Here is a 14,624-nt window from a genome sequence, read left to right on the forward strand (position 1 = left end):
GGCAGCACACATTCAAATATATTTTATAGGGGGTGTAAAAACGCATTATGTAATAACACCGCATTATGTAATAACTCGACAAAATGTAATAAATGTTCACTTGATTATGTAATAACTGCCGTGTTATGTAATTGTAACCCTCATTAGTTTCACCCACTTGATGTGAGTGGTCCCTCACCTTGGCTGCATTAGTATTGGTGGTGGGGTGTTGTCGGACACTCTTCCTGTAGAGAAACGATACTTTTTTCCCCCTCCCTTTCATTTTCCCATCAGATACAGAGATTTCACATAAGATTTATGGCAAATAGCTCATTATCGCTTACATACAACACAGAACACATAGACTAAACTAAGAGTTGTAATTGACACCTTGAAGATTTCCGAGAAGAACTGTTTTGATTTATTTTGAACTTATCCTGTTGAAACATGGACAATTGTTCACGACAGACCACATGTCGAATGAAAAGAATTGCATTGTAAACTAGTCAGGATAGGTTGACTACTATTGCAAGTGTGATGTATCACTGTCATGAAATTTGCGAACCTCATGTAATTACGGTTGTATACATTCATTTAAGCTAGCTGTGTTTGCCATCTAGCTATTGTGCTATAGCTGAACAAGCTAGGAGATGTATTTGAATGAAGAAAAGTAATACTTGTGTCTTTTGATATAAACACTTGCTGTATGTTCATATTAAGGTGTAACAACCTGGAGAATGTATTATTTATCCCAAATGTTGATGAACAGTGTAGTTCCAGAATGTAGTGTTGCTAATCGCCGTGCGCGTGTGCAGGCTGTTTTTTTTTCACCCTCCTGAGTGCTGTGCATGCATTGATGAGGATTCAAAGTGTCCCCCCCTGCATTACTATTTGGAACAATTGGCAAAAGCATTTGCCCGAAACAGCCCATCGAAATCGGTGCCGAAACCACCAAACAGGAAGTGACCTTATATCTCAATCAATCTTGGGTTGTTTGACTTGAAACTTGTGACGACTGCTTATAGCTATATGTCTGTTGTAACAATATTGAGTTGCCATGCAATTCCAGCTTGCCTGCTTGGCCCCCTCATAGCTGCTTGCAGCTATTTTTTTGCATAGTTAATTTAAGCGCAATCCATGTCAAAAGAAAATACGCATCTGCATGCGTTTCACTATTGCGTTCATTTAATTGCCCATTACCAATTCAGCAATCTATAAACACATGTGGTATCAAAATGTGAAGTCGTCAGGGCATCCTTACCCATATGGGAACAGACTATTTCTATTTCTATTCCATATCCGAACACACAACATAGCATACCCAAACCTCAACCTCACCTGCTGCCTATATGGACAGGAATCCCAATGTCACGTAGCATACACAGTATACCTAGCCTACATGCAGAAAAATAACATATAAGCAGCTTGAAAAATTCCAGTAGAAGCACATATATTTCCATGTATATATGAATATATTTAAAATATGATATTCAATATTGGCCACTTTCTTATATTTTCTGCATATAATTTAATATATTCAGCATGGACTTTAATGCAAGATATCCATTTTGGGTTCCACATATACTTGCCCATTCTTGTACTATATTTATTAAATATATTGTAGCCATCTATTCAAATATAAGTTGGATGCAGCTGCATATGAATATATGTTCCCCTTGATTTTTCTGTATGGGTACACATATAAGCAATCAGTATACAAGTACACCAATTGTGACTTTGTTCTTGTCCATCTGAAATAGCTCCTCTAGCTTTGCTGCCTTCATCCTTTCTGTTTTCATTGTTGAAAAAAAGTTTTATATCATTGATGGCCTTAAAGTCTTGAGTTAAGTCTCAAGTAAGTCTTTTTTGAGCTTTCAGTAGGCACTTTTCAGTTATGTGCATTCTCCCACTCAAGCTTCTGTCACACCCAGAGCCCGCAAGTTCGAAATAAAGATTATGAAAGAGGCAAGATTTATTTAAAATAAAACCAGATGATTCACCAGCTGGTGATCGGTTGATATGAACATGAAGAACGTGGACTTTCTCAGTGACCTTCTGAATGCGGCAAATTCAGAAGGTCACTGAGAAAGTGGCTGAATGCGGCTGTACGTAGCTCTTAACCGCTTCGGTGTGTCGTCATCATCTTGCTGTCCCCCCTCCGTTCTGTGTTTGGTTCCCTGCATTGGGGTGAAAACGAAGTCCATGGAATCCAGGCTGCCTAGCAGCGTGAATAAAATTATGCGCGTAAGGCAGCATGGGAAAACCCAGGCTAGGTATGTACATAATGACATGAAAATGTATTACATTTTGTCGAGTTACTACATAATGCGGTGTTATTACATTATGCCTTGTTACAGGGGGCAGCTGAGGCCTACTGGTTAGGGCTTCGGGCTTGGATCTAAAGGGTTGCCAGTTCGATCCCCGACCAGTAGGAAAAATGTGGGCGGGGGAAGTGGTTTAGCACTGCTCTCCCATGCCCACATTCACGGCTGAAGTGCCCTTACCTAAACCTGATTTACACACATATATATATATATATGTGTGTGTGTGTGTGTGGATATTGCATTATAATTATTATTATTATTATTATTATTATTGAGTATATAAATATATATTTGAAATAATGGCATCATTGCATGTTGAACCTACTAGGTAGTTAAATACTGTACATACACTAATGTTGGCTACACTAATGTTGACAATAATCAACATAGTCATGCAGCTTGGTTAGAAACGATAGGGGAGATTTAGTTACTGCCGCTGTCTATCTCTCTCCCTCCCTCTCCCTTTCTTTCTCCCTCTCTCTGTTCTTCAATTAGGCACGTGCTTCTTTCTTCGAGTGTGGACGGTTCCCCAGGAGTGAGTCAATCTCGTACACCATCTGGGGAGTCATGAGAGATAGCACCTGTGAATAATAAAAAGAATGAGTGAGCTAAGCCTGTTTTAATGAGGTGGTGCTTTGGTTGTGGTCAAGGTGTGAGGGATAATGATGGTTATGTTAATGAGGTAATATGAGGTTATGTTTTGGCTTTCAGACAGTAGACAATATGAAGACAAAAACCACAGAGCCAGAAAAAAAGCAAAGTTGAATGATATGGAAGGTTATTCCATAGTCTGAGAGCTTTTATGTACAGTACAGGCCAAAAGTTTGGACACACCTTCTATTTTCAATGCGTTTTCTTTATTTTCATGACTATTTACATTGTAGATTCTCACTGAAGGCATCAACATTATGAATGAATGCAAAGTTATTTGGCCCACAGATGAATATTTGTCAAGTTATGGCTTGCTGAATATGGTATTAAAAAAATAGCAACTTTGAAGAAACTAAAATATAAGACATGTTTTCAGTTATTTCACACTTTTTTGTTAAGTACATAATTCCACATGTGTTCATTAATAGTTTTGATGAATCTACAATGTTAATAGTCATGAAAATAAAGGAAACACGTTGAATGAGAAGGTGTGTCCAAACTTTTGGCCTGTACTGTATGTAGAAGCCAACATCACCTTTGCATTTCAGCTGCTTTAAAATTATGATTTACTTACTTCTGGTAGGTGTATGAGTATTCCCGAAGATAATGTGTATGTTGTGTACATTAGCTATAAACATCTGCAGAAAATTATCCCTGCATATACAGTAATGTACGTGTTGTGGTGTGACTGTGGTTACCCGTATAGCACCCAGGTTCTCCAGAAGCTGTTCTGTATTTGAGACGCCCAGTAGCACACAACTCACTCCTTCACTTCTGAGGCACCAGGCTGAATGAAAGAGATTTCTATTTTATACACATTCACACATATACACACTATATTTTGAATATAGACACTCTTTGATACGCTATACAAGGTCATGGTCATGCCAATACAGCTTATTTGAATTTGAAAGAGGGAGAGAAAAACAGTGTGGGTTACAGAGATTGAGAGTAAGATGAAAAAAGAGAGGATAGAAAGAGGAGAAAAGGAGAGAAAAAGGGGGAAAGGTGTGAGATACGTACTCTGAAGGAATGCTGAGCAGGAGATTGACCATACTGTATATCCAATATTTAATTTAGCCATAATTTATCCTGCTTTTCTTTGTTCATTCTGCCTCCTCAAGCCCTTCTATCTCTCTCTCTGTATTTATATGTGTGTGTGTGAGTGAGTTTGTCTCACCTATAGCCAGCTGAGCAGAGGTACACCCTAGTTTGTCAGCCAGGAGGTGGAGCTCTTTCACTTTGGCCATCTGCCTTCTCCCCTCCTCACCCTGGAGTTTATCCTTCAACCACTGATAACCCTACACACACACACACACACACACACACACACACACACACACACACACACACACACACGCACACACACACACTTATCTTTATTATTACTTCAGATGAATATATAGCTAGTCTGACTTAATAAACACTTGACAATAGACAGTAGCTGAAGGAATCTCTGACCTTGTCTTAGACTGTGTCTCAAATCCCGTACTTCTGCACTTACAATACCTAATTTGAGTACGTGAGGGTGTTCACACCGAAAATTCCAACGACACGAAGTGCGCTGCAAGTACCCGAATGGTGTACTCATAACGGTCAAAAGGCTGAGTGTGCAACGCTGGACACTTTTCGCCCTCAAAGGTAGCCATCTTGGCTACGAAGCGGAAGGGGAGGGACTATCAACCCAATTCAAACTTGCGATCATGGCGGCTGATATCGGGAGTAATTTGCTGGAAGTGGTGGTGGAGCAGGACCTTATAGGTCCATACAGATGTAAGTTATAATATGACATTTAATGCAAATGATCTATATTGCTGTTTTACACGCAGTACTATTATATTGTTGCCCGATATACGCCATAACTATGTTTATTTAGTTAAATCAGCGATTAGTTTTAACTCGGTACAGTGAACGAACTCGCAAAAGCTAGCTAGGAAGCATGATCAAAATGGTCATATTTAAGATGTTTGAAGTGTTGCATGTCTATATTTAGAGGTTATTGTTTGTCGGTCTGTAATTGAATGACCTGTAGCGCGAGTGTAGGTAGGTCAGGGTTTTTCAAAGTGGGAAACGAGGTAGGCTGATGTGAAAGCGATAACGCGAATGCTGGCAGTGTTAAAAACATATGATAGAGCCTGTTAATGGCAGTCTTTACTGTACATTGGTGATATTATTATAGATTTGAGAGTCCGTTGTCGGTATATTTTGTTCTTAGGGACGGACGAGGACCCCAGGGCCAATGTCTCCCTGTTTACAGGAAGACGAAACGCAGCCATCAATGGATACGAGTAAGTAAACAAAAATAAGTCATTAAATCAACTATAGTAAGCATACGTTTATGAACTATTAGTAAGTATGACCTAAAGTACATCATTGGAAAGTGTAACTATTCATTTACATTATATTGTAATGATCTGAGCCTAGCTGTTGATGACTGTGCTCCCATGATGCTGTTCGGTTGATGTGTTATGTTGAATGTTAATGTTAATCATGCAAGTTACCAATGTTGTGCGTCCTGACTGTCGTGTTTATGTTTATAGTTGATTACATTGTTCATAACCGGTCTAACTAGTGTGTGTTGTAGATACAGCCTCACATAGATGTTTAGTGCTGGAGCATAAGGGCCAGGTCTGGCCCGGCATTATGCGTTCGTGCGTTTTGGTGCGTAACCAATAAAGATCTTTCTAAAACAACTTTGCAAGATTGTTACATTGGTGTCAGAAGTGGGATGCCGACCCCTACTGGACGGGAGGAGAAAGTTGCGACCGATACCCCGGCGATGATGAGCTTCCTGCCAAGACGGCTCTTCGACAGTGCGCTCGCCCATGGCCACCTGCTGGGCCCAGCAGACGGAGCCAGCCTGCAGCGTGACCGTAACGAAGAAACCCGCCCCCGGCCACAGGAGGAGACGAACCAGGCTAATGGCAGCATCCCGCCACTGGAACCCGCTCCCACACGGGGCGATGGAAATCGGCTGGTCCCGGTGCGCGACGGCGCAGAAGGGCGCCCAACGCCAAATTGCCCCGCTACAATGGTGAGAGGCCGCTGGCGACATACCTGGTGCAGGTCCGGCTGGCAGCCGAGCTGAATGGCTGGTCGGCGGAGAGAACGGGCGTACAGGTGGCGTTGGCTCTGGAGGGGGAAGCGCTACAAGTATTAGAAGACCTGCCACCGGCAGAGCAAGCAACCTGGACTGCAATCGAGGCCGCTCTGCAACGACGATTCGGCCAGAGGATCTTCACCAGCGAACAACTCGCTTCCAGACGGCGCCACAAGGGCGAGAGACTGGGCAAGTTCGCGGCTGACCTGCAGCTGTATGCCCGGCGGGGCTACCCAACGTACAGCCAGAGTCTACATGAAGAGATGGCACTGGAAGCGTTTGTGCGAGGCATCCACCCGGAGTGGCTGAGAGAACACCTTCGCCTGAGCGCCCCCAGCTCGCTGGCCGTGGCGCGGGCGGAGGCCGAACGGGTGGAAAACATCTTCCACACAACGGAGTCGAGGCATTGCGTACGCCAGACATCGATGGAGGAAGACGGGGGGGAGTTGGAGACGACGCGACAGACCACAGCACAGCCACCACAACGCCGCCCACGCGAATGGAAGAGGCCGGCCAGCGGAGACGGATGCTACCGGTGTGGCGAGCCGGGGCACATTGCGAGGTACTGTCCCGCCCCAGCACCCCTTACGCGTGCGCCCCAGTCAAACTAGAGGGAGGTGGCACGGCGGGAGGGATGCCACCTTCAAGTTTCACTACCTCCCTGGCTATGGACTGCATACGGCTGGGCCGGCTCGGCCAAACAAGAGGACTCTATGTGGACTGTACGCTAGACGGGACTTGACCGATACTGGCTCCACCATCTCGCTGGTGCGCCCCGGTCTCTTACCCGGCACGCTGGTAGCCAGACCCAGAGGCTGGGAAGAGACAAAAACACGCATCACCACAGTTACCGGAGAGCGAGCGGAACTGTATGGACAAAAAGTGGTGTGTGTGTGCATCAACGGTGAGACGGCGAGCCGCCAGCTTTGGTTGGCTAGCATTCAGGATGATTGCATTCTCGGCCTGGACGTGCTAGAGAAATGGGGGGCTGTGGTGGACATTTCCCGGTTCACACTACACTTAGGGACGAGCAGCGTAGTGTTGCACACGGCGGGGAAGACAGAGCACGAAGTGCGGAGAGCTGGCGTGACGAAGAACCCGCCAACTCGCTCCACACAAGCCCGCAGAAAGCAAACTCGCAAAGAGTGCTCGCCATCCAAGACTCCGCCCCTCCCCACACAAGCCCGCGAAACTCAAGCCCGCGAAAACAACAGGTCTCATCCAGGTCCGCTTGCTGAGTCTCCGCCCCTCCCCACACAAGCCCGCGAAAACAACAGGCCTCATCCAGGTCCGCTTGCTGAGTCCGCCACTGCTCAGCTCACGCCCACTAGAGAGGAGCCAGGAGAGCGGGTTGAGCAATCACCACTCTCCGCTCAGAGAGCGCGGCCCTCTGTAGAGACAAAGCAAGCCGTAAATGAACTCTGCACTCGTAGCTGTGAGGGGCTGAGTGAAGCACAGGGTAGCCAGGTGCGGAGGCTACTAGCAGCGTACACCGACATCTTTGCCGCAAGAGATGAGGACTGCACCCGAACGAGCCTGGTCCAACACGATATCGACACCGGAAATGCCCGGCCCATCCGACTTCCACCTCATCGCTTGCCGTTCGCCAAACGACAAGCAGCTGAAGAAAAGATAAAGGAGATGGCCGCGGCAGGAGTAATAGAGCCAAGCAGTAGTCCCTGGGCTGCGCCAGCTGTACTCGTCCGGAAGAAGGACGGCTCGTGGCGGTTCTGTGTTGACTACAGGTGCCTCAACCAGGTAACCCGGAAAGACTCCTACCCGCTCCCCGCGATTGACGAGCGCGCTGGACAGCATTGCCGGCTCCTGCTGGTTTAGCTTGCTGGACTTGCGCAGTGGCTACTGGCAGATTGAGCTAGCCCCGGAAGCTCAGCCGAAGACAGCGTTCACCATCGGGCAAGGGCTGTGGCAGTTCCGGGTACTTCGTTCGACCTATGCAATGGGCCAGCGAACTTCGAGCGGTTGATGGAGCGTGTCCTGGCGGGCATTCCACGAACATGCTGCGTGGTTTACCTGGACGACATCCTGTGTCATGCAACGGACTTCACCGGTGCCATAGGACATCTGGAGAAGGTGTTCGACGCCATACGAGGTGCTGGGCTCAAACTGCACCCGAAAAAGTGCCACCTGTTCCGGAGGCAAACCGGGTTCCTGGGCCATGTCGTGGGGGCTGCCGGAGTGGCCACCGACCCAGCTAAGGTGGAGACGGTGAGACGTTGGCCTGTTCCACGCGACGGTGCTGAGCTGCGGAGCTTCCTGGGCCTGGCGTCATATTACAGGCGCTTCATTCGGGACTTTGCTACAGTCGCCAGCCCGCTGCATCGATTGACGCACAAAGGCCAACTCTTCGAGTGGACACGGGAGTGCGACGCGGCATTCCGGCGGCTGCGGAGGGCGCTATGTGAGGCCCCAGTGCTCGCTTTCCCTGACCCTCGACTGCCGTTTATCCTGGACACCGACGCCAGCGACGTGGGCGTCGGCGCCGTCCTCTCACAAGCAGGCGAGCAGGGCGAGCAAGTGGTCGCATACTTCTGCCGTTCACTGGACCGAGCGGAGAAGAATTACTGCGTGACCCACAGAGAACTGTTGGCTGTGGTGGTGGCAGTGCGCCCGTGTGCAGCAGACCAGTGCCAACACTGCCACCGGAGGGAGGAGAGGAGCCTGGCCGCGGCTCAACCGGAGCCCGCTCGTCGGCTACAGGCTGCATCACCGCTGGCAGAGAGAGAGTCGCTGTTTTCAACGCTAGCCAGCGTCGCGCCAACGAGAGGGTCAACGCTCGCCAACAGCACGCCAGTGAGGGAGCCAACACTCGTCAGCAGCACGCCAGCGAGAGACTCAACGCTCGCCAGCGCCGCGCCATCAAGAGAGCCACCGCTCGCCAGCTTCACGCCAGCGAGAGAATCAACACTCGCCAGCAGCACCCGAGGTCGCTCTCCACCGCCTTCCGCCTACCAGCTACAGTGATCGAGAGACGGAGACAACGCGACCGCAGCCCAACACCACAACGCAGCACTGCAGAGCAGCAGCTGGGGCCACGGACGCGCAGTCGCCGGTGGACGTGATGTCGAGGGAGGAGATCCGGAAGGCGCAATCCGAAGACGCCACGTTCGGCTGAGTGTGGTCATGGATCGAAGCCGGTCAGCGACCGCCATGGACTGACGTATTAGCACTCGATCCAGAGACCAAAGCGATTTATTCACAGTGGCCGGGAATAGTAGCATGTCAAGGACTGTTGTATAGACACTGGCGAGCTCCCGATAGACAATCTGACATTTTCCAGTTGCTGGTTCCTGCTGGATTACGAGCCTGTGTACTGGAACATGTGCATGGGGCAATGGGGGCGGCTCATTTCGGCATTGCAAAGACTCTTCGTCGGCTGAGAGGCCACTTCTATTGGCCGGGATGCAGGCTGGACGTTGAACTGCATGTTCACTGCTGTGACGCCTGTACAGCGAAGAAGGGCCCCACGCGACGCTCGCACGCTCCGCTGCAGCAATACGCAGGGAGCGGGAAGCGGGAAGCCGTCGATGTCATGGGCCCACTGCCAGTCACAGAGCGGGGAAATCGCTACGTGCTCGTGGCCATGGACTATTTCACTAAGTGGCCGGAGGCGTATGCGGTCCCAGATCAGAGCGCCCACACGACAGCGGACACTGAGATGTTCTGCCGGTTCGGGGCACCGGAAGAGCTCCATAGCGACCAAGGGCGGAATTTCGAGGCAGAGGTGTTTGCTGAGGTTTGCCAGTGCATGGGCATCCGGAAAACGAGAACAACACCTCTGCATCCACAAAGCGACGGGCTGGTGGAACGGTTTAACCGGACACTAGCAGTGCAGCTGGCCATATTGGCCGACCGCCGACAAAAGGACTGGGACTTACACTTGCCCCTGGTGCTCTGGGCATATCGCACAGCGGTGCAAGAGTCAACGAAATGCACACCGGCAGCTCTGATGTTCGGGCGAGAGCTACGCACGCCGGTGGACTTGGTGTTCGGTTCGCCTCCGAAAGCGGAGATTGGAGGTAAGCCAGGGCTGGAATACTACAAGCAGCTACGCGAGAGACTGAAGGGAGTACACGAGTTGGCCCGGCAGGCTATGAGTGAAGCTGGAATACTTCAAAAGCGAGCTTACGATACGCGCTGTCGCGGCCAGGAGTTCCAGACCGGCGATAAAGTGTGGGTGTACTGCCCGGAGAGAAAGAAAGGCATTTCCCCGAAACTCACTAGCCAGTGGGTCGGGCCGTGCGATGTCTTAGAGAAGCTGTCTGATGTGGTCTATCGTGTGAGACTGATTAAGCGTCGGAGAGTTGTGGCTCTCCACCGTGATCGACTGGCCCCGTATTGACCCCTGGCCTCAGCTGAGGGTCGTGGAGACTTTGACACTGACTCTGTGGAACTTGGTGACAATGGAGCTGTGGCTCTAACACCGATCACCGTGCAGCCTTCACCGGAAGTCACCGCCGCGACAGCGGGGCGCCCACAACGCCAGCGTCGCGTCCCAGCCAGGCTCATGGACTGACGTAGGGTAAGACTTGACTCAAGGGGACATGGACTGAGTCTCGGGGGGCTGTGTAATGATCTGAGCCTAGCTGTTGATGACTGTGCTCCCATGATGCTGTTCGGTTGATGTGTTATGTTGAATGTTAATGTTAACCATGCAAGTTACCAATGTTGTGCGTCCTGACTGTCGTGTTTATGTTTATAGTTGATTACAGTGTTCATAACCGGGTCTAACTAGTGTGTGTTGTAGATACAGCCTCACATAGATGTTTAGTGCTGGAGCATAAGGGCCAGGTCTGGCCCGGCATTATGCGTTCGTGTGTTTTGGTGCGTAACCAATAAAGATTTTTCTAAAACAACTTTGCAAGATTGTTACAATATTATTAACTGTTTTCTGCATTTGCAATGTCCACATGTGTTTTCTTTAGAAACTTCATATCTGAGAAAAGGCTGGGAGGGAAGGTGACCCCAGCCTTCTGCAAAAAAGAAGTGGGAGAACTTAAAACAGAAGTTCAAGGTTAGTTGATTATTAATTTCACATGTCACTGGTCACTTTGCCTGTAAGGGAAGACGTCACAAAATATGTTGAGTTGTGAATTATATAGTTTGCAATAAGTTTTCATAAAAAGGACTAATTTGATGTAATTAATAACGTCCATGTTTAGTCAATATGGCTGCGGTGAAAACAACTCTATACCTACTAGACTGGCTGATAATGCCACCTCCTGACAACATTGCGTTGGGGTGTTTTTTTTGTTATCCTGTCATTAAATAACAGGATCTGAAGTGCCCCAAAACTGGAGTCAGCACAGAGGGGGGTGAGGCCACTGCCGCTTCTTGGAAGCGGTACACATTGATGGATGAGGCAATTGGGGGCAGGCCATCAGTGACACCGCCTGTCCTCATTGCCTCATCCACCCGGGATGTGGCAGTGGCTTCACCCCCCCTCTGTGGTGACCCCTGAACAACAACTTCACTGTTATGTTAGTAGGCTATTTTGTTTGTTGCTTAAAAACGTTGTATGATGGCCTTGAAGTCTTGAGTTAGCCTACTGAATTGGCTGGTGGCCTACCATAAAGTTTGTGCATGCTCTCTCTCCAACACAAACCAGATGTGGTTCTATAGCCAAGTAATTCTGGTACATAACGTTAAAAACAGATAAATGTGTTTATTCGAAGCACACATACAAATACTGTTTGCTTACTTGACTAGCCTACTTCAAATATTAGCCTACGCACAATAGATTTCTCTTCTTTAGCCTACATAATGCATAGGCTACTCTTTGTAAACAAAAACCAGCTGTGACAGGCAGCGGCCGCATAAAATCTGCGTCATATCTCGCATCTTGTAAACTCTACAAGCCCCTGCCCCTCACTCAAAAACCGCACGGAGATTCTGTAATGTGCGTGTATGTCGTTCACACATACGTCCGTATAAGGTCAGTATTAGGTCCGCAGGTTAGCATCATATCTGAATCATCCGAAGGGTAGGACCTCCATTTGACAAACCTCCGCATGTACTCCGGAGGTTATATCTGAAAGCGCTTATTAATGACAACAAAAGCAGGCTAAAATCTTGGCGCGCTCGCGGTCAAAATCCAAATACAACGTTAGTCATTCGTCATTTCCGGTAAGTGTATAGGCGTAGCACCCGATTTGAGACGATACTACTTTGTTGAAAATTACGCTCTACGGACGTAAGTGCATAGTGCTCATAGTGCATGATATCGAAGTGTACTGACGGAAGTACGGCATTTGAGACAGACTCTTAGCTTCACCATTAAGACACACAGTTACCCCGCCCCCACCCCCTCCACACACACAATAACACTGGATATCATAGGATCTCCTCTTGCACACGCACGCATGCACACACTGACCCACATAAACTGCACTTCTTGGGTAGACCCTGAAGATCCGAATGTAGTTAAGAGCAGGTAAAACTTGAGGCTGGCTTGCGAAAGAATAGTTATTTATTCTGAATGTAACAACAGAGTTCTGGTAGCCCTGTTGTATGCACAGCAGTACAGTGTTGCAAAGTAAACCCAAGGTAATCATCTAAACAAAGATCTAGGAAACTCCTGGCTAATTATAATGCATTAAAAAAAAAATTAAAACACATTCATGTTTGGGGTCAAATTGAAGGGTTGTCTGCGTCCTGTTTCTGTGGTATTAAACAAAGAACCAAAAGAATAACATATAGAAAACCACTAAAATGTAACAACCCCCTATATTATATAGAAACACAGACTCTTGTAGTCAGAATAAGACTGGAAACACATATATATCCACTCATCCTTACACACAAACACAACATTATCCACTGAGACCAAATGGTTACTAATATTGATACGTAATCCTTTGGGTTTGCATATGTAACCTGCCTTGTGTTGAACCTGCTCGATTCAGCGCTGCACACGCCCGGACTCGAACCCGCGAAACAGCAGTTCCACGGATCGGGAGTCAAGCGTGCTGTCAATTGAGCTAAGAGTCCAGTATTAGCTCGCTCGCATGCCAGCAGCACTTTTGAGGCATCGGGGAATGAGGTTTACCAACGTTACCACACGCACAGCTAAGCTAGCTGGCATCCGTTACACTTAGACATACTTTTTTTACACTCATTATACAGCGCCCTCCATCTTCCATTTCTTTAAGTTAATCAGTCTATGAACTTCAAGCCGTAATCCATGACTCCTGTTTCATTAAGGTGTGGTGGTAGCCTAGTAGCTAAGGAGCTGGTCCAGCATGCAGTAGCCACTGTTGTGTAGGGCTGAGACGGTATGGATGTTTTCTTACCGTGGTTGGAAAGCAAGAAATTACTGCGGTTTAGCGGTATACCGCTCCCCCCACCCCCCGCTACATTTAACAGCTTTATGTAGGCTCTAGGGTAATGGCTCTTGGAATAATTGTAAGTCAGTTTGAAATGTCAGCCAAATGAATAAGTATAAGATATGAATATAAAGTGACAAACAGGTCAAATAAAGGGAAAGTGTGTTGACCTCTGTAAAGGACGATAACGGCAAAAAAAGTATCGCTTTAGTTAATATGAATGACAATTCATAACAAAGCATGAAGCATGAAACAAAGAATGAAATCATTGCGGATCACTTTCAGAGTAATTTTGATAATGACAAAAAATGGTTTGAACAGTCCTTAAGTCCAGAAATGGATGTAAAAATGAAAATGCCTAAATATGCCCATATATACCAACAATGAGGAGTGAGGAGTTCCAATCAACTGGAAATGTAACAAACTTGTTTGACAAAGACATCTTTATTTTGCCCCCTCACACAGTAAGGATGGTAAGAGAAGCAATAAATCCATAACAATCACTGCTGGAGGGTTACAGAAAAAAGTTTAATCTTGGGGCCATCAAAACATCAGAAGTGATCATGCTAATGAATTAATAAAGTGGACAGAATAGAAAAAAGACTTTCTTGTATTTTAATTACAAATTTAAATGGCTTGAGTTGCTGAGTGCTACTGAGACTTTGCCTAGATTTGTGTTCTGTGGTGAGTTGAAATGAAAATGTAGCTTTTTGGCAACAAACACTCAAGGTGGGTCTGGCATACAAAGAAGAATGACTATATTGAAAAGAAACCCATGCCTAAATACAAGTGTGGTGGAAGGTCTGTGAAGTTATGGGGCTGTTTTTATTCCAAAGGACCTGGGAACTTCATTAATTGTTCAAGACGTCCCCTTAGAATTAGAAGGTTCTATCTGACATTTTGTCAAGTTTTTATCCTGTGACAACTTAAAGGTGCCATGTGTAATGTCCGCCAAAAAATCAATTCATACTCCACATTCCATAAAAGATGGGGGCAGTATACCTCCAGATAGTGAGTTGGTCTACCTTAGAGTAACAACCGAGACACGTGTATTGCAGTTTGGCTGGTGGTTATGTTTGTTATATTCTGCTCCTTCTAACTCACTCGGGCTACATAATATGTTAATTCTGCACAACGGGGCAATACTTTATTAGTTTTCTGGGACACGTATACATTCAGTGCATTCACCTCTTGCCCTGACTCAGGTGTCACACTTCAACAGGTCCG

At 47.2% G+C, this 14,624-nt stretch overlaps 1 protein-coding gene across 1 annotated transcript in view; it reads right to left on the reverse strand.

Moving 5' to 3' along the window:
* Nucleotides 1-2,538: 2,538 nt before the first annotated feature.
* The window catches only part of LOC125289408 (voltage-gated potassium channel subunit beta-3-like), a 159,955-nt gene continuing 147,869 nt past the window's right edge, over nucleotides 2,539-14,624 (reverse strand). Inside the window, exons 12-14 of the mRNA XM_048236219.1 lie at nucleotides 4,135-4,255; nucleotides 3,653-3,741; nucleotides 2,539-2,884 (exon numbers count right to left, since the gene is read on the reverse strand). Of these exons, the coding sequence (XP_048092176.1) occupies nucleotides 2,795-2,884; nucleotides 3,653-3,741; nucleotides 4,135-4,255 (300 nt within the window). The 3' untranslated portion in view covers nucleotides 2,539-2,794. The remainder of the gene's footprint in view (nucleotides 2,885-3,652; nucleotides 3,742-4,134; nucleotides 4,256-14,624) is intronic.

This window comes from Alosa alosa, chromosome 24, assembly GCF_017589495.1.
Source record: "Alosa alosa isolate M-15738 ecotype Scorff River chromosome 24, AALO_Geno_1.1, whole genome shotgun sequence".
Classification (NCBI taxonomy): Eukaryota; Metazoa; Chordata; class Actinopteri; order Clupeiformes; family Clupeidae; genus Alosa; species Alosa alosa.